This window comes from Salvelinus alpinus, chromosome 2 (assembly GCF_045679555.1).
Source record: "Salvelinus alpinus chromosome 2, SLU_Salpinus.1, whole genome shotgun sequence".
Classification (NCBI taxonomy): domain Eukaryota; kingdom Metazoa; phylum Chordata; class Actinopteri; order Salmoniformes; family Salmonidae; genus Salvelinus; species Salvelinus alpinus.
Window position 1 is genome coordinate 115723359 of NC_092087.1, and position 21102 is coordinate 115744460.

A 21102-nucleotide genomic window follows, 5' to 3' on the forward strand; every position below is an offset into this window, starting at 1 on the left:
TTTTTACATAAGGCGCAGGTATTAAGGTCTATGTCTTGAAAAAAATGACAGCAGGCTAGATTTACTATATTAACTGGTTTTATTCAAACCCTATGTTAAATGCCTTTGATTCTGGGTATGCGGGCTTTATGGAAGAGACGACACGCAGGGATGACACGCCGTACACCTCCTTCTCCGATAAACTGCCAAGCCTGTATGCTCTGCAAACAAAATCATAAGAAAAAGTTAGTCTGATCCCGGAACTAAATCACAATGTATTTATAATGAGCACGTCCCATTATTCTGGTTAGAATGACATTTCATCAATCATGACGCTGTCTGCGATTCGAACTCCGGTCGTCGAATCAAAAAGGTGTTACCATCACGACAAAACAGCACCGGTGACAATGTTATTGCGGGTGTAGTGAAATACTTGTGAAAAACAATATTTCTGTATTGAAATATGTAACCCTTTGGAATTGCTGGATTCAAACGTGTAACAGAAACATAACAGATCTACCGCTTCTTAGACTTGCTTTCAATGAGAATGACAGGTTTATAACACATATTTCTATGTTGTTTCGCCCCCAAAAAAGGGACATTTCAGCTTTGTCTTTCCTAAACTGCGTTTAGCCCACTCCAGTCAGCAGATGGCGGATGTGCTGTGACGTATAATCTAGTGGACGAGGTGTTTCTTCGTCATCAACAACAGCCAGTCAGACACATCTCGGGAGTTTGCCAGCCAACATAGCCGAAACATTATAGCTCTTGAGACGCTTTCAGTGTATGATTTTTCACTGTGTTTTAAAACACATTTCTGTCGTATAGATAGTTGCCGCTCATTTAATTTCATATGTACGTTTCTAATCAGCAAGATAAATAGCTCAAATAGCCTAGCATTAGGCTAGTCGCACATGTTAACTAGCTATTTTATTTATTTCACCAGGTAGTTAGCTAACATCCCCGACCATGAGTTCACAAAACTACCTGCATCCTGTTGAAGAAGAGGAGGTCTGCTGGACGGAGAAAGAAGGTCTGGGGCTGAACGATGTCGTGAAAGAAGAGGAGGAAGAAGAGGCTGTGACAGTAAAACAAGAAGTAGAGGGTGTTACCGTGAAAGAAGAAGAGAAAGACGTTACAGTGAAAGAAGAGGAAGACGCGTTCAGAGTGAAAGAGGAGGAGGATGTTACAGTAAAAGAAGAAGAGAAAGACGTTTCAGTGACAGAAGAGGAAGAGGCGTTCAGAGTGACAGAGGAGGATGTTACTGAGGAGGAAGAGAAAGTCGATGCCCAATCGAGAGCATCCTATCGGGCTGTATCACCGCCTGGTACGGCAACTGCTCCGCCCGCAACCGCAAGGCTCTCCAGAGGGTGGTGCGATCTGCCCAACGCATCACCAGGGGCAAACGACATGCCCTCCAGGACACCTACACCACCCGATGTCACAGGAAGGGAAAACAGATCACCAAGGACAACAACCACCCGAGCCGCTGCCTGTTCACCCCGCTATCATCCAGAAGGCGAGGTCAGTACAGGTGCATCAAAGCAGGGACCGAGAGACTGAAAAGCAGCTTCTATCTCAAGGCCATCAGACTGTTAAATAGCCATCAGTAGCACATTAGAGGCTGCTGCCTACATACACAGACTTGGAATCACTAGCCACTTTAAAAATGGAACACTAGTCACTTTAATAATGTTGGCATTTCTCATCTCATATGTATAAACAGTATCTCAGTCTATGCTGCTCTGACATCGCTCATCCATATAGTTATATATATTGTTGTGAAGTTGTTAGATACTACTGCACTGTCGGAGCTAGAAACACAAGCATTTAGTTAGATACTACTGGACTGTTGTAGCTAGAAACACAAGCATTTAGTTAGATATTACTGTTGGAGCTAGGAACACAAGCATTTAGTTAGATATTACTGGACTGTTGGAGCTAGGAACACAAAGCATTTAGTTAGATACTACTGTTGGAGCTAGGAACACAAGCATTTAGTTAGATATTACTGTTGGAGCTAGAAACACAAGCATTTAGTTAGATATTACTGTACTGTTGGAGCTAGGAACACAAGCATTTAGTTAGATATTACTGTACTGTTGGAGCTAGGAACACAAGCATTTAGTTAGATATTACTACACTGTTGGAGCTAGGAACACAAGCATTTAGTTAGATACTACTGCACTGTTGGAGCTAGGAACACAAGCATTTAGTTAGGTATTACTGCACTGTTGGAGCTAGGAACACAAGCATTTAGTTAGATATTACTGTTGGAGCTAGGAACACAAGCATTTAGTTAGATACTACTGGACTGTTGTAGCTAGAAACACAAGCATTTAGTTAGATATTACTGTTGGAGCTAGGAACACAAGCATTTAGTTAGATATTACTGGACTGTTGGAGCTAGGAACACAAAGCATTTAGTTAGATACTACTGTTGGAGCTAGGAACACAAGCATTTAGTTAGATATTACTGTTGGAGCTAGAAACACAAGCATTTAGTTAGATATTACTGTACTGTTGGAGCTAGGAACACAAGCATTTAGTTAGATATTACTGTACTGTTGGAGCTAGGAACACAAGCATTTAGTTAGATATTACTACACTGTTGGAGCTAGGAACACAAGCATTTAGTTAGATACTACTGCACTGTTGGAGCTAGGAACACAAGCATTTAGTTAGGTATTACTGCACTGTTGGAGCTAGGAACACAAGCATTTAGTTAGATACTACTGTTGGAGCTAGGAACACAAGCATTTAGTTAGATACTACTGTACTGTTGGAGCTAGGAACACAAGCATTTAGTTAGATATTACTGCACTGTTGGAGCTAGGAACACAAGCATTTCGTTAGATATTACTGCACTGTTGGAGCTAGAAACACAAGCATTTAGTTAGATATTACAGCACTGTTGGAGCTAGAAACACAAGCATTTCGTTAGATACTACTGCACTGTTGGAGCTAGGAACACAAGCATTTAGTTAGATATTACAGCACTGTTGGAGCTAGGAACACAAGCATTTAGTTAGATATTACTGTTGGAGCTAGGAACACAAGCATTTAGTTAGATATTACTGTTGGAGCTAGGAACACAAAGCATTTAGTTAGATATTACTGGACTGTTGGAGCTAGAAACACAAAGCATTTAGTTAGATATTACAGCACTGTTGGAGCTAGGAACACAAGCATTTAGTTAGATATTACTGCACTGTTGGAGCTAGGAACACAAGCATTTAGTTAGATATTACTGTCGGAGCTAGAAACACAAAGCATTTCGCTACACCCGCAATGACATCTGCTAAACACGTGTATGTGACAAATAACATTTGATTTGATTTGTAGGATGCAGTTTTTGGAGGGAAGGAGGAGGGAGCGATAACTGGCACGTTGGTGGAAGAGGAGGAGGAAGAAGAAGAGGAGGAGGAGGAGGAGGGAGTGACAACTGGTACATTGGTGGAAGAGGAGGAGGAAGAGGAGGAGGAGGGAGTGATAACTGGTACATTGGTGGAAGAGGAGGAGGAAGAGGAGGAGGAGGAGGGAGTGATAACTGGTACATTGGTGGAGCAGGAGGAAGAGGAGGAGGAGGAGGGAGTGATAACTGGTACATTGGTGGAGGAGGAGGAAGAGGAGGAGGAGGGAGAGATAACCTGTCCATTGGTGGAAGAGGAGGAGGAGGGAGAGATAACTGGCACATTGGTGGAGGAGGAAGAGGAGGAGGAGGAGGAGACAGGAGACCTGATTAACACCAGTAAGTAGTGTTTTAGTGGGAGGAGGAGTGTTTTAGTGGGAGGAGGGGTGTTTTAGTGGGAGGAGGGGTGTTTTAGTGGGAGGAGGAGTGTTTTAGTGGGAGGAGGAGTGTTTTAGTGGGAGGAGGGGTGTTTTAGTGGGAGGAGGAGTGTTTTAGTGGGAGGAGGGGTGTTTTAGTGGGAGGAGGAGTGTTTTAGTGGGAGGAGGGGTGTTTTAGTGGGAGGAGGAGTGTTTTAGTGGGAGGAGGAGTGTTTTAGTGGGAGGAGGGGTGTTTTAGTGGGAGGAGGAGGGGTGTTTTAGTGGGAGGAGGAGGGGTGTTTTAGTGGGAGGAGGAGGGGTGTTTTAGTGGGAGGAGGAGGGGTGTTTTAGTGGGAGGAGGAGGGGTGTTTTAGTGGGAGGAGGGGTGTTTTAGTGGGAGGAGGAGTGTTTTAGTGGGAGGAGGGGTGTTTTAGTGGGAGGAGGAGGGGTGTTTTAGTGGGAGGAGGAGGAGTGTGTTAGTGGGAGGAGGAGGGGTGTTTTAGTGGGAGGAGGAGGGGTGTTTTAGTGGGAGGAGGAGGGGTGTTTTAGTGGGAGGAGGAGTGTTTTAGTGGGAGGAGGAGGGTGTTTTAGTGGGAGGAGGAGGGGTGTTTTAGTGGGAGGAGGAGTGTTTTAGTGGGAGGAGTAGTGTTTTAGTGGAAGGAGGGGTGTTTTAGTGGGAGGAGGAGTGTTTTAGTGGGAGGAGGGGTGTTTTAGTGGGAGGAGGGGTGTTTTAGTGGGAGGAGGAGTGTTTTAGTGGGAGGAGGAGTGTTTTAGTGGGAGGAGGAGGGGTGTTTTAGTGGGAGGAGGAGGGGTGTTTTAGTGGGAGGAGGAGGAGTGTTTTAGTGGGAGGAGGAGGAGTGTTTTAGTGGGAGGAGGGGTGTTTTAGTGGGAGGAGGGGTGTTTTAGTGGGAGGAGGAGTGTTTTAGTGGGAGGAGGGGTGTTTTAGTGGGAGGAGGGGTGTTTTAGTGGGAGGAGGGGTGTTTTAGTGGGAGGAGGAGTGTTTTAGTGGGAGGAGGAGTGTTTTAGTGGGAGGAGGGGTGGTGTTTTAGTGGGAGGAGGGGTGGTGTTTTAGTGGGAGGAGGAGTGTTTTAGTGGGAGGAGGAGTGTTTTAGTGGGAGGAGGGGTGTTTTAGTGGGAGGTGGAGTGTTTTAGTGGGAGGAGGAGTGTTTTAGTGGGAGGAGGAGTGTTTTAGTGGGAGGAGGAGTGTTTTAGTGGGAGGAGGAGGGGTGTTTTAGTGGGAGGAGGAGTGTTTTAGTGGGAGGAGGGGTGTTTTAGTGGGAGGAGAGGTGTTTTAGTGGGAGGAGGGGTGTTTTAGTGGGAGGAGAAGTGTTTTAGTGGGAGGAGGAGGGGTGTTTTAGTGGGAGGAGGAGGGGTGTTTTAGTGGGAGGAGGAGTGTTTTAGTGGGAGGAGGGGTGTTTTAGTGGGAGGAGGAGTGTTTTAGTGGGAGGAGGAGTGTTTTAGTGGGAGGAGGGGTGTTTTAGTGGGAGGAGGGGTGTTTTAGTGGGAGGAGGAGTGTTTTAGTGGGAGGAGGAGTGTTTTAGTGGGAGGAGGAGGGATGTTTTAGTGGGAGGAGGAGGAGTGTTTTAGTGGGAGGAGGAGGGGTGTTTTAGTGGGAGGAGGAGGGGTGTTTTAGTGGGAGGAGGAGTGTTTTAGTGGGAGGAGGGGTGTTTTAGTGGGAGGAGGAGTGTTTTAGTGGGAGGAGGAGTGTTTTAGTGGGAGGAGGAGTGTTTTAGTGGGAGGAGGGGTGGTGTTTTAGTGGGAGGAGGAGGGGTGTTTTAGTGGGAGGAGGAGGGGTGTTTTAGTGGGAGGAGGAGGGGTGTTTTAGTGGGAGGAGGAGGGGTGTTTTAGTGGGAGGAGGAGTGTTTTAGTGGGAGGAGGAGGGGTGTTTTAGTGGGAGGAGGAGGGGTGTTTTAGTGGGAGGAGGAGGGGTGTTTTAGTGGGAGGAGGAGGGGTGTTTTAGTGGGAGGAGGAGGGGTGTTTTAGTGGGAGGAGGAGGGGTGTTTTAGTGGGAGGAGGAGGGGTGTTTTAGTGGGAGGAGGAGTGGAAGGCGGGGTTAAAGAGGTTCTAGAGTGAGAAGGTGTGGTCTCAGGTGTTGTTTCTAAGCAACAACTAATCAGTCTGGAGCATTCTACTTGTGATCACTGATTGTGTTTTTTTTTTTAATGTTCTGTTCTTTTGACCTTTTATTTTCCATACTAGAGAAATCTCCGGGGCGCTTTGCGGGTCGTTCCTGTCCGCTCTGCCCCAAGGTTGTGATCGGCTTCAGTCAGCACCTGAGGTACACGCACAACGTGAGGAACACGGAGGAGAGGGTCCTCCTTTGTAATTGGCGGTCGGGCCGTGTCAATATCAGACAGCAGCCGTGTCCATTGACGGGATGCTCCACCCGGCTCAGCAGGCTGGATCGACACATGGAGTCGCACACAGAGCTCAACAGATCGCAGAGGAGACGGGCTATACAGGAACTGAGGAGACGGCTGACCATGGAGCGGCTGGCCGCGTTGAGGGCGTCCAACCCCGTCGTCCCGCTGACCACCCGTTTGGATATTGTGGAGGGGGAAACGAAGCAGGAAGACGAAGAGGAGAAGAAGAAGGTGAGCTGCAAAGATTATTCCTGCCACTGCCGAGCGTCGATCCTGAGGCTGCGGAAAGCTTTGCAAGAGCGGGACGAGGCCCTGACCAAGAGAAGTGCGACCAACCAATCCATTAGAGAGGACAACCTGAGACTGACCTCTGAATTTAATAGAGCGAGGAAGAGGTACCAGCTACTGAAAAGGCAGAGTGTCAGGGCGAGATCAGCAAAGGCCAGGTCAGCAAAGAGGTCCAGGTTTCAGACCGAGCCATCTCCTCCTACGTCAGACACAGAACAAGAGGAGCTGCAGGAGGACCGAGTCGTGGGTTCAAGGGCCCAGACAGAGGAAGCCACGGCGCCCGGATCTAGCAGCCAAAGTCCCTTCCCGGGCTCTGCTCTGAGTAAGTACTGTCTTTAAATAGTTTTTGTATTTGAAAAGTATTTGGAAAAGCCTAAAAGGGCGACTGTTTTTCTTTGTGTTGACGTTGTATAAAGTGTTTGGGTCCAGCTAATCACAGTTCCAGAGCCTCCAGAAAGTATTCAGACCCCCCCCTTGACTGATTCCACTGTTTTTCTTTGTGTTGACGTTGTATAAAGTGTTTGGGTCCAGCTAATCACAGTTCCAGAGCCTTCAGAACGTATTCAGACCCCCCCTTGACTGATTCCACTGTTTTTCTTTGTGTTGACGTTGTATTAAAGTGTTTGGGTCCAGCTAATCACAGTTCCAGAGCCTTCAGATAGTATTCAGACCCCTTGACTGATTCCACATTTTGTTACGTTACAGCCTGAATTCAAAATGGATGAAATTGATTTCTCTCCCCCTGTCTACAGACCCCATTATGACAAAATCAAAACATGTTTGTAGAAATGTTTGCAAATTTATTTAAAATTTAAAATACAGAAATATATAATTTACATAAGTATTCACACCCCTGAGTAAATACATTTTAGAAGCACCTTTGGCAGCGATTACAGCGATTACAGAGTCTTTCTGGGTGAGTCTCTAAGAACTTTCCACACCAGAATTGTGCAACATTATTCTTTAAAAAATTCTTGAAGTTTTGTCAAATTGTTTGTTGATCGTTGCTAGACAGCCATTTCCAGGTCTTTCCGTAGATTTAAGTCAAAACTGTAAACTTGGCCGCTCCGGAACATTCACTGTCTTCTTGTTAAGTAACTCCAGTGTAGATTTGGCCTTGTGTTTTAGGTTATTGTCCTGCTGAAAGGTGAATTCATTTCCCAGTGTCTGGTGGAAAGCAGACTGAACCAGGATTTCCTCTAGGATTGTGCCTGTGCTTAGTGCCGTTCTGTTTATTTTTTTATCCTGAAAAACTCTCCAGTCCTTAACAATGACAAGCATACCCATAACATGACGCAGACACCACTATGCTTGATAATACGGAGAGTGGTACTCACGTTTTTTTTTACCCAGCTACCAATAGGTGCTCTTCTTTACGTGGCATTGGAAAACCTCCCTGATCTTTGTGGTTGAATCTGTGTTTGAAATTCACTGCTCGACTGAGGTGAGGTAGTCATTCAAAAATAATTTTAAACACTATTATTGCACACAGTGAGTCTATGCTACTTATCTTATACCTGGTAAAATAAGGGTTAAGTAAACTTGTTAAGGGCATTTTTACTCCTCGGCGTACCATTACATAAGGGTTTGAAAACTTATCGACTCAACACATTTCAGCTTTTCATTTTTAATTAATTTGTAATAAAAAAGAATGTGAAAAATTTAATTCCACTTTGACATTATGGGGTATTGTGACAAAAAATAAATAATCTTAAATTTAATTCATGTTAAATTCAAGTTGTGACACGACAATAAGTGGAAAAAGTGAAGCGGTGTGAATATTTTCTGAAGGTCCTGTAACTTTAGGGTCACTTCTGTAGGGCCTGTCCTCCGCTGTGTCTGGCCTGCTTCACTCTGCCCTAGACCCCTACCTGTCCTCCGCTGTGTCTGGTCTGCTTCACTCTGCCCTAGACCCCACCCGTCCTCCGCTGTGTCTGGCCTGCTTCACTCTGCCCCAGACCCCTACCTGTCCTCCGCTGTGTCTGGCCTGCTTCACTCTGCCCCAGACCCCTACCTGTCCTCCGCTGTGTCTGGCCTGCTTCACTCTGCCCCAGACCCCTACCTGTCCTCCGCTGTGTCTGGCCTGCTTCACTCTGCCCCAGACCCCTACCTGTCCTCCGCTGTGTCTGGCCTGCTTCACTCTGCCCCAGACCCCTACCCGTCCTCCGCTGTGTCTGGCCTGCTTCACTCTGCCTCAGACCCCTACCCGTCCTCCGCTGTGTCTGGCCTGCTTCACTCTGCCCCAAACCCCACCCGTCCTCCGCTGTGTCTGGCCTGCTTCACTCTGCCCCAGACCCCGCCCGTCCTCCGCTGTGTCTGGCCCGCTTCACTCTGCCCCAGACCCCGCCCGTCCTCCGCTGTGTCTGGCCCGCTTCACTCTTCCCCAGACCCCTACCTGTCCTCCGCTGTGTCTGGCCCGCTTCACTCTGCCCCAGACCCCTACCCGTCCTCCGCTGTGTCTGGCCTGCTTCACTCTGCCCCAGACCCCACCCGTCCTCCGCTGTGTCTGGCCTGCTTCACTCTGCCCCAGACCCCACCCGTCCTCCGCTGTGTCTGGCCTGCTTCACTCTGCCCCAGACCCCTACCCGTCCTCCGCTTGGTCTGGCCCGCTTCACTCTGCCCCAGACCCCACCCGTCCTCCGCTGTGTCTGGCCCGCTTCACTCTGCCCCAGACCCCACCCGTCCTCCGCTGTGTCTGGCCTGCTTCACTCTGCCCCAGACCCCACCCGTCCTCCGCTGTGTCTGGCCTGCTTCACTCTGCCCCAGACCCTACCCGTCCTCTGCTGTGTCTCGCCTGCTTCACTCTGCCCCAGACCCCACCTGTCCTCCTCTGTGTCTGGCCTGCTTCACTCTGCCCCAGACCCCGCCCGTCCTCCGCTGTGTCTGGCCTGCTTCACTCTGCCCCAGACCCCTACCTGTCCTCCGCTGTGTCTGGCCTGCTTCACTCTGCCCCAGACCCCTACCAGTCCTCCGCTGTGTCTGGCCTGCTTCACTCTGCCCCAGACCCCACCCGTCCTCCGCTGTGTCTGGCCTGCTTCACTCTGCCCCAGACCCCTACCCGTCCTCCGCTGTGTCTGGCCTGCTTCACTCTGCCCCAGACCCCTACCCGTCCTCCGCTGTGTCTGGCCTGCTTCACTCTGCCCCAGACCCCTACCTGTCCTCCGCTGTGTCTAGCCTGCTTCACTCTGCCCCAGATCCCACCTGTCCTCCGCTGTGTCTGGCCTGCTTCACTCTGCCCCAGACCCCTACCTGTCCTCCACTGTGTCTGGCTATTAACACTATTATTGCACACAGTGAGTCTATGCTACTTATCTTATACCTGGTAAAATAAGGGTTAAGTAAACTTGTTAAGGGCATTTTTGTTTGTGTATTTGTATTTGTGTTTGAAATGGATTAGAAAAACAGCCGGTCTGATTTCTGTTGCCTTGTGTCTTAAGTCCAAATTTAGGTGTGTTTATAGAGGGGTTCAGGAAGACCTGTGATGGTCCCAGTCTAACATATGATGTATCTTTGATCAGGTGTGTTTATAGAGGGGTTCAGGAAGACCTGTGAAGGTCCCCAGTCTAACATATGCTGTTTCTTTGATTAGGTGTGTTTATAGAGGGGTTCAGGAAGACCTGTGAAGGTCCCCAGTCTAACATATGATGTTTCTTTGATTAGGTGTGTTTATAGAGGGGTTCAGGAAGACCTGTGAAGGCCCCAATCCAAACAATAAGCTGAAGCAAAATTGTGCCGCCAAGCTGAAGACGGTGCAGCAATTTTTGAAGGACATGGCGAAGGATGAGATCTATCCATCCACCCTCACTTTCCTGACAAACCAGGACAACATGAGGAGGTGAGCAGAGGTCTTTCTTTCTCTTTAGTCTCATCAGCGTTCATTAACAACACACTAATTGATTGTGTGTGTGTGTGTGTGTGTGTGTGTGTGTGTGTGTGTGTGTGTGTGTGTGTGTGTGTGTGTGTGTGTGTGTGTGTGTGTGTGTGTGTGTGTGTGTGTGTGTGTGTGTGTGTGTTAGATGGTTCCAGACCCTTCAGAAGAACAAGGCCGTCGCCACGGTCACCCATCACACCTGCACTATCGGTGCGTTTCTCCGGTACTCCGAGGAGACCCCTCCTCCTGGCTGTCGGCTGACCAGAAACCATTGGAGGGAGATCAACCGGGCGATGAAGGAGATTAACAAGTCCGTGAAAGGATCAGTTTCCAACAAGAAAGGCAAGGTGGTGTCTATAAAGAGCCTGATGAAGTGCCGGTCTCTTGCCAGGGACAAGATCCCTCAAGTGCTGAGTAAGTTTTTCTTAATCTTTGATGTTACTATAATAATGTCTACAGGACATTATGGAAACTGTCTGTTGTTATTATAGATGTTTACAGGACATTATAGAAGCTGTATGTTATTATTATAGATGTCTACAGGACATTATGGGAGCTGTCTGTTGTTATTATAGATGTCTACAGGACATTATAGAAGCTGTCTGTTGTTATTATTATATATGTTTACAGGACATTATGGAAGCTGTCTGTTATTATTATAGATGTTTACAGGACATTATAGAAGCTGTCTGTTGTTATTATTATATATGTTTACAGGACATTATAGAAGCTGTCTGTTATTATTATAGATGTCTACAGGACATTATGGAAGCTGTCTGTTATTATTATAGATGTCTACAGGACATTATGGAAGCTGTCTGTTGTTATTATAGATGTCTACAGGACATTATGGAAGCTGTCTGTTATTATTATAGATGTTTACAGGACATTATAGAAGCTGTCTGTTATTATTATAGATGTTTACAGGACATTATAGAAGCTGTCTGTTATTATTATAGATGTCTACAGGACATTATAGAAGCTGTCTGTTATTATTATAGATGTCTACAGGACATTATGGAAGCTGTCTGTTATTATTATAGATGTCTACAGGACATTATAGAAGCTGTCTGTTATTATTATAGATGTTTACAGGACATTATGGAAGCTGTCTGTTATTATTATAGATGTATACAGGACATTATAGAAGCTGTCTGTTATTATTATAGATGTCTACAGGACATTATAGAAGCTGTCTGTTATTATTATAGATGTCTACAGGACATTATGGAAGCTGTCTGTTATTATTATAGATGTCTACAGGACATTATAGAAGCTGTCTGTTATTATTATAGATGTCTACAGGACATTATGGAAGCTGTCTGTTATTATTATAGATGTCTACAGGACATTATGGAAGCTGTCTGTTATTATTATAGATGTCTACAGGACATTATAGAAGCTGTCTGTTGTTATTATAGATGTTTACAGGACATTATAGAAGCTGTCTGTTATTATTATAGATGTCTACAGGACATTATGGAAGCTGTCTGTTATTATTATAGATGTCTACAGGACATTATGGGAGCTGTCTGTTGTTATTATAGATGTCTACAGGACATTATAGAAGCTGTCTGTTGTTATTATTATAGATGTCTACAGGACATTATGGAAGCTGTCTGTTATTATTATAGATGTCTACAGGACATTATGGAAGCTGTCTGTTATTATTATAGATGTCAACAGGACATTATGGAAGCTGTCTGTTATTATTATAGATGTCTACAGGACATTATGGAAGCTGTCTGTTATTATTATAGATGTATACAGGACATTATGGAAGCTGTCTGTTATTATTATAGATGTATACAGGACATTATGGAAGCTGTCTGTTATTATTATAGATGTCTACAGGACATTATAGAAGCTGTCTGTTATTATTATAGATGTTTACAGGACATTATAGAAGCTGTCTGTTATTATTATAGATGTTTACAGGACATTATAGAAGCTGTCTGTTATTATTATAGATGTTTACAGGACATTATAGAAGCTGTCTGTTATTATTATAGATGTCTACAGGACATTATAGAAGCTGTCTGTTATTATTATAGATGTCTACAGGACATTATGGAAGCTGTCTGTTGTTATTATAGATGTCTACAGGACATTATGGAAGCTGTCTGTTATTATTATAGATGTCTACAGGACATTATGGAAGCTGTCTGTTATTATTATAGATGTCTACAGGACATTATAGAAGCTGTCTGTTATTATTATAGATGTTTACAGGACATTATAGAAGCTGTCTGTTATTATTATAGATGTTTACAGGACATTATGGAAGCTGTCTGTTATTATTATAGATGTTTACAGGACATTATGGAAGCTGTCTGTTATTATTATAGATGTCTACAGGACATTATAGAAGCTGTCTGTTGTTATTATAGATGTTTACAGGACATTATGGAAGCTGTCTGTTATTATTATAGATGTTTACAGGACATTATAGAAGCTGTCTGTTGTTATTATAGATGTCTACAGGACATTATGGAAGCTGTCTGTTATTATTGTAGATGTCTACAGGACATTATGGAAGCTGTCTGTTGTTATTATAGATGTTTACAGGACATTATAGAAGCTGTCTGTTATTATTGTAGATGTCTACAGGACATTATGGAAGCTGTCTGTTGTTATTATAGATGTTTACAGGACATTATGGAAGCTGTCTGTTATTATTATAGATGTTGGACATTATAGAAGCTGTCTGTTATTATTATAGATGTTTACAGGACATTATAGAAGCTGTCTGTTATTATTATAGATGTCTACAGGACATTATGGAAGCTGTCTGTTGTTATTATAGATGTTTACAGGACATTATAGAAGCTGTCTGTTATTATTGTAGATGTCTACAGGACATTATGGAAGCTGTCTGTTGTTATTATAGATGTTTACAGGACATTATAGAAGCTGTCTGTTATTATTATAGATGTTTACAGGACATTATGGAAGCTGTCTGTTATTATTATAGATGTTTACAGGACATTATAGAAGCTGTCTGTTATTATTGTAGATGTCTACAGGACATTATGGAAGCTGTCTGTTGTTATTATAGATGTTTACAGGACATTATGGAAGCTGTCTGTTATTATTATAGATGTTTACAGGACATTATAGAAGCTGTCTGTTATTATTATAGATGTCAACAGGACATTATGGAAGCTGTCTGTTGTTATTATAGATGTCTACAGGACATTATGGAAGCTGTCTGTTATTATTATAGATGTCTACAGGACATTATGGAAGCTGTCTGTTATTATTATAGATGTCTGCAGGACATTATGGAAGCTGTCTGTTATTATTATAGATGTTTACAGGACATTATAGAAGCTGTCTGTTATTATTATAGATGTCTACAGGACATTATGGAAGCTGTCTGTTATTATTATAGATGTTTACAGGACATTATAGAAGCTGTCTGTTATTATTATAGATGTTTACAGGACATTATGGAAGCTGTCTGTTATTATTATAGATGTCTACAGGACATTATGGAAACTGTCTGTTATTATTATAGATGTCTACAGGACATTATAGAAGCTGTCTGTTATTATTATAGATGTCTACAGGACATTATGGAAACTGTCTGTTATTATTATAGATGTCTACAGGACATTATGGAAGCTGTCTGTTATTATTATAGATGTCTACAGGACATTATGGAAACTGTCTGTTATTATTATAGATGTTTACAGGACATTATAGAAGCTGTCTGTTATTATTATAGATGTTTACAGGACATTATAGAAGCTGTCTGTTATTATTATAGATGTCTACAGGACATTATGGAAGCTGTCTGTTATTATTATAGATGTCTACAGGACATTATGGAAGCTGTCTGTTATTATTATAGATGTTTACAGGACATTATGGAAGCTGTCTGTTATTATTATAGATGTCTACAGGACATTATGGAAGCTGTCTGTTATTATTATAGATGTCTACAGGACATTATGGAAGCTGTCTGTTATTATTATAGATGTCAACAGGACATTATGGAAGCTGTCTGTTATTATTATAGATGTCTACAGGACATTATGGAAGCTGTCTGTTATTATTATAGATGTAGGACATTATAGAAGCTGTCTGTTATTATTATAGATGTAGGACATTATAGAAGCTGTCTGTTATTATTATAGATGTTTACAGGACATTATGGAAGCTGTCTGTTATTATTATAGATGTCTACAGGACATTATGGAAGCTGTCTGTTATTATTATAGATGTTTACAGGACATTATGGAAACTGTCTGTTATTATTATAGATGTCTACAGGACATTATGGAAGCTGTCTGTTATTATTATAGATGTCTACAGGACATTATGGAAGCTGTCTGTTATTATTATTATAGATGTCTACAGGACATTATGGAAGCTGTCTGTTATTATTATAGATGTCTACAGGACATTATGGAAGCTGTCTGTTATTATTATAGATGTTTACAGGACATTATAGAAGCTGTCTGTTATTATTATAGATGTCTACAGGACATTATGGAAACTGTCTGTTATTATTATAGATGTCTACAGGACATTATGGAAGCTGTCTGTTATTATTATAGATGTCTACAGGACATTATGGAAGCTGTCTGTTATTATTATAGATGTTTACAGGACATTATGGAAGCTGTCTGTTATTATTATAGATGTCTACAGGACATTATGGAAGCTGTCTGTTATTATTATAGATGTTTACAGGACATTATGGAAGCTGTCTGTTATTATTATAGATGTCTACAGGACATTATAGAAGCTGTCTGTTATTATTATAGATGTTTACAGGACATTATGGAAGCTGTCTGTTATTATTATAGATGTCTACAGGACATTATGGAAGCTGTCTGTTATTATTATAGATGTTTACAGGACATTATGGAAGCTGTCTGTTATTATTATAGATGTAGGACATTATGGAAGCTGTCTGTTATTATTATAGATGTTTACAGGACATTATAGAAGCTGTCTGTTATTATTATAGATGTTTACAGGACATTATGGAAGCTGTCTGTTATTATTATAGATGTCTACAGGACATTATGGAAGCTGTCTGTTGTTATTATAGATGTCTACAGGACATTATGGAAGCTGTCTGTTATTATTATAGATGTTTACAGGACATTATGGAAGCTGTCTGTTGTTATTATAGATGTTTACAGGACATTATGGAAGCTGTCTGTTGTTATTATAGATGTCTACAGGACATTATAGAAGCTGTCTGTTATTATTATAGATGTCTACAGGACATTATGGAAGCTGTCTGTTGTTATTATAGATGTCTACAGGACATTATGGAAGCTGTCTGTTATTATTATAGATGTCTACAGGACATTATGGAAGCTGTCTGTTATTATTATAGATGTCTACAGGACATTATGGAAGCTGTCTGTTATTATTATAGATGTTTACAGGACATTATAGAAGCTGTCTGTTATTATTATAGATGTTTACAGGACATTATGGAAGCTGTCTGTTATTATTATAGATGTCTACAGGACATTATAGAAGCTGTCTGTTATTATTATAGATGTAGGACATTATAGAAGCTGTCTGTTATTATTATAGATGTAGGACATTATAGAAGCTGTCTGTTATTATTATAGATGTAGGACATTATAGAAGCTGTCTGTTATTATTATAGATGTAGGACATTATAGAAGCTGTCTGTTATTATTATAGATGTAGGACATTATAGAAGCTGTCTGTTATTATTATAGATGTCTACAGGACATTATGGAAGCTGTCTGTTATTATTATAGATGTTTACAGGACATTATAGAAGCTGTCTGTTGTTATTATAGATGTTTACAGGACATTATGGAAGCTGTCTGTTATTATTATAGATGTCTACAGGACATTATGGAAACTGTCTGTTATTATTATAGATGTCTACAGGACATTATGGAAGCTGTCTGTTATTATTATAGATGTTTACAGGACATTATGGAAGCTGTCTGTTATTATTATAGATGTAGGACATTATAGAAGCTGTCTGTTATTATTATAGATGTCTACAGGACATTATGGAAGCTGTCTGTTATTATTATAGATGTAGGACATTATGGAAGCTGTCTGTTATTATTATAGATGTAGGACATTATAGAAGCTGTCTGTTATTATTATAGATGTTTACAGGACATTATGGAAGCTGTCTGTTATTATTATAGATGTCTACAGGACATTATGGAAGCTGTCTGTTATTATTATAGATGTCTACAGGACATTATGGAAGCTGTCTGTTATTATTATAGATGTCTACAGGACATTATAGAAGCTGTCTGTTATTATTATAGATGTTTACAGGACATTATGGAAGCTGTCTGTTGTTATTATAGATGTTTACAGGACATTATAGAAGCTGTCTGTTATTATTATAGATGTAGGACATTATGGAAGCTGTCTGTTATTATTATAGATGTTTACAGGACATTATGGAAGCTGTCTGTTATTATTATAGATGTCTACAGGACATTATAGAAGCTGTCTGTTGTTATTATTATAGATGTCTACAGGACATTATGGAAGCTGTCTGTTATTATTATAGATGTCTACAGGACATTATAGAAGCTGTCTGTTATTATTATAGATGTCTACAGGACATTATAGAAGCTGTCTGTTGTTATTATAGATGTCTACAGGACATTATAGAAGCTGTCTGTTATTATTATAGATGTATACAGGACATTATAGAAGCTGTCTGTTATTATTATAGATGTCTACAGGACATTATGGAAGCTGTCTGTTATTAGTATAGATGTTTACAGGACATTTTGGAAGCTGTCTGTTATTATTATAGATGTCTACAGGACATTATAGAAACTGTCTGTTATTATTATAGATGTCTACAGGACATTATGGAAGCTGTCTGTTATTATTATAGATGTTTACAGGACATTATGGAAGCTGTCTGTTATTATTATAGATGTAGGACATTATAGAAGCTGTCTGTTATTATTATAGATGTCTACAGGACATTATAGAAGCTGTCTGTTGTTATTATTATATATGTTTACAGGACATTATAGAAGCTGTCTGTTATTATTATAGATGTCAACAGGACATTATGGAAGCTGTCTGTTGTTATTATTATAGATGTCTACAGGACATTATGGAAGCTGTCTGTTATTATTATAGATGTTTACAGGACATTATGGAAGCTGTCTGTTGTTATTATAGATGTTTACAGGACATTATGGAAGCTGTCTGTTGTTATTATAGATGTCTACAGGACATTATGGAAGCTGTCTGTTGTTATTATAGATGTTTACAGGACATTATGGAAGCTGTCTGTTGTTATTATAGATGTTTACAGGACATTATAGAAGCTGTCTGTTATTATTATAGATGTTTACAGGACATTATGGAAGCTGTCTGTTGTTATTATAGATGTCTACAGGACATTATGGAAGCTGTCTGTTGTTATTATAGATGTTTACAGGACATTATGGAAGCTGTCTGTTGTTATTATAGATGTCTACAGGACATTATGGAAGCTGTCTGTTGTTATTATAGATGTTTACAGGACATTATGGAAGCTGTCTGTTGTTATTATAGATGTTTACAGGACATTATGGAAGCTGTCTGTTATTATTATAGATGTCTACAGGACATTATAGAAGCTGTCTGTTATTATTATAGATGTTTACAGGACATTATGGAAGCTGTCTGTTAGTATTATAGATGTTTACAGGACATTATAGAAGCTGTCTGTTATTATTATAGATGTAGGACATTATAGAAGCTGTCTGTTATTATTATAGATGTTTACAGGACATTATGGAAGCTGTCTGTTATTATTATAGATGTTTACAGGACATTATAGAAGCTGTCTGTTATTATTATAGATGTCTACAGGACATTATGGAAGCTGTCTGTTATTATTATAGATGTAGGACATTATAGAAGCTGTCTGTTATTATTATAGATGTTTACAGGACATTATGGAAGCTGTCTGTTATTATTATAGATGTCTACAGGACATTATGGAAGCTGTCTGTTATTATTATAGATGTCTACAGGACATTATGGAAGCTGTCTGTTATTATTATAGATGTCTACAGGACATTATGGAAGCTGTCTGTTATTATTATAGATGTCTACAGGACATTATGGAAGCTGTCTGTTATTATTATAGATGTCTACAGGACATTATGGAAGCTGTCTGTTATTATTATAGATGTCTACAGGACATTATGGAAGCTGTCTGTTATTATTATAGATGTCTACAGGACATTATAGAAGCTGTCTGTTATTATTATAGATGTTTACAGGACATTATGGAAACTGTCTGTTATTATTATAGATGTCTACAGGACATTATGGAAGCTGTCTGTTATTATTATAGATGTCTACAGGACATTATGGAAGCTGTCTGTTATTATTATAGATGTTTACAGGACATTATAGAAGCTGTCTGTTATTATTATAGATGTTTACAGGACATTATGGAAGCTGTCTGTTATTATTATAGATGTCTACAGGACATTATGGAAGCTGTCTGTTGTTATTATAGATGTCTACAGGACATTATGGAAGCTGTCTGTTATTAGTATAGATGTTTACAGGACATTATGGAAGCTGTCTGTTATTATTATAGATGTTTACAGGACATTATGGAAGCTGTCTGTTGTTATTATAGATGTCTACAGGACATTATGGAAGCTGTCTGTTATTATTATAGATGTTTACAGGACATTATAGAAGCTGTCTGTTATTATTATAGATGTTTACAGGACATTATAGAAGCTGTCTGTTATTATTATAGATGTCTACAGGACATTATGGAAGCTGTCTGTTATTATTATAGATGTTTACAGGACATTATGGAAGCTGTCTGTTATTATTATAGATGTTTACAGGACATTATGGAAGCTGTCTGTTATTATTATAGATGTTTACAGGACATTATGGAAGCTGTCTGTTATTATTATAGATGTAGGACATTATAGAAGCTGTCTGTTATTATTATAGATGTTTACAGGACATTATGGAAGCTGTCTGTTGTTATTATAGATGTTTACAGGACATTATAGAAGCTGTCTGTTATTATTATAGATGTTTACAGGACATTATGGAAGCTGTCTGTTATTATTATAGATGTAGGACATTATAGAAGCTGTCTGTTATTATTATAGATGTCTACAGGACATTATGGAAGCTGTCTGTTGTTATTATAGATGTTTACAGGACATTATGGAAGCTGTCTGTTATTATTATAGATGTCTACAGGACATTATGGAAGCTGTCTGTTATTATTATAGATGTCTACAGGACATTATAGAAGCTGTCTGTTATTATTATAGATGTTTACAGGACATTATGGAAGCTGTCTGTTATTATTATAGATGTTTACAGGACATTATAGAAGCTGTCTGTTGTTATTATAGATGTCTACAGGACATTATGGAAACTGTCTGTTATTATTATAGATGTTTACAGGACATTATGGAAGCTGTCTGTTATTATTATAGATGTCTACAGGACATTATGGAAGCTGTCTGTTATTATTATAGATGTCTACAGGACATTATGGAAGCTGTCTGTTATTATAGATGTTTACAGGACATTATGGAAGCTGTCTGTTATTATTATAGATGTCTACAGGACATTATGGAAACTGTCTGTTATTATTATAGATGTTTACAGGACATTATGGAAGCTGTCTGTTATTATTATAGATGTTTACAGGACATTATGGAAGCTGTCTGTTATTATTATAGATGTAGGACATTATAGAAGCTGTCTGTTATTATTATAGATGTCTACAGGACATTATGGAAGCTGTCTGTTGTTATTATAGATGTTTACAGGACATTATGGAAGCTGTCTGTTATTATTATAGATGTTTACAGGACATTATGGAAACTGTCTGTTATTATTATAGATGTTTACAGGACATTATGGAAGCTGTCTGTTATTATTATAGATGTTTACAGGACATTATGGAAGCTGTCTGTTGTTATTATAGATGTTTACAGGACATTATGGAAGCTGTCTGTTATTATTATAGATGTAGGACATTATAGAAGCTGTCTGTTATTATTATAGATGTCTACAGGACATTATGGAAGCTGTCTGTTATTATTATAGATGTCTACAGGACATTATGGAAACTGTCTGTTATTATTATAGATGTTTACAGGACATTATAGAAGCTGTCTGTTATTAGTATAGATGTTTACAGGACATTATGGAAGCTGTCTGTTATTATTATAGATGTTTACAGGACATTATAGAAACTGTCTGTTGTTATTATAGATGTTTGCAGGACATTATGGAAGCTGTCTGTTGTTATTATTATAGATGTTTACAGGACATTATGGGAGCTGTCTGTTATTATTATAGATGTCTACAGGACATTATGGAAGCTGTCTGTTATTATTATAGATGTTTACAGGACATTATGGAAGCTGTCTGTTATTATTATAGATGTCTACAGGACATTATAGAAGCTGTCTGTTATTATTATAGATGTTTACAGGACATTATAGAAGCTGTCTGTTGTTATTATTATAGATGTCTACAGGACATTATGGAAGCTGTCTGTTATTATTATAGATGTTTACAGGACATTATGGAAGCTGTCTGTTATTATTATAGATGTTTACAGGACATTATAGAAGCTGTCTGTTATTATTATAGACGTTTACAGGACATTATAGAAGCTGTCTGTTATTATTATAGATGTTTACAGGACATTATGGAAGCTGTCTGTTATTATTATAGATGTCTACAGGACATTATGGAAGCTGTCTGTTATTATTATAGATGTCTACAGGACATTATAGAAGCTGTCTGTTATTATTATAGATGTTTACAGGACATTATGGAAAC

The 21102-nt window shown here is 40.1% G+C and overlaps 1 protein-coding gene and 1 long non-coding RNA gene across 2 annotated transcripts in view; one reads left to right on the top strand and one right to left on the bottom strand.

Annotated features, from left to right (window-relative positions):
* Nucleotides 1–60: 60 nt before the first annotated feature.
* On the bottom strand, nt 61–1099 carry LOC139550595 (uncharacterized). The gene is made up of 2 exons (XR_011670085.1): nt 967–1099; nt 61–200 (listed from the first exon to the last, which is right to left on the bottom strand). It is a non-coding gene; the product is annotated as an uncharacterized lncRNA (long non-coding RNA).
* Nucleotides 602–21102, top strand: part of LOC139547788 (protein mel-28-like) — a 31251-nt gene continuing 10750 nt past the window's right edge. Inside the window, exons 1-5 of the mRNA XM_071356861.1 lie at nt 602–1503; nt 3325–3730; nt 5947–6720; nt 10059–10233; nt 10415–10683. Coding sequence (XP_071212962.1) covers nt 949–1503; nt 3325–3730; nt 5947–6720; nt 10059–10233; nt 10415–10683 — 2179 coding nt within the window. The 5' untranslated portion in view covers nt 602–948. The remainder of the gene's footprint in view (nt 1504–3324; nt 3731–5946; nt 6721–10058; nt 10234–10414; nt 10684–21102) is intronic.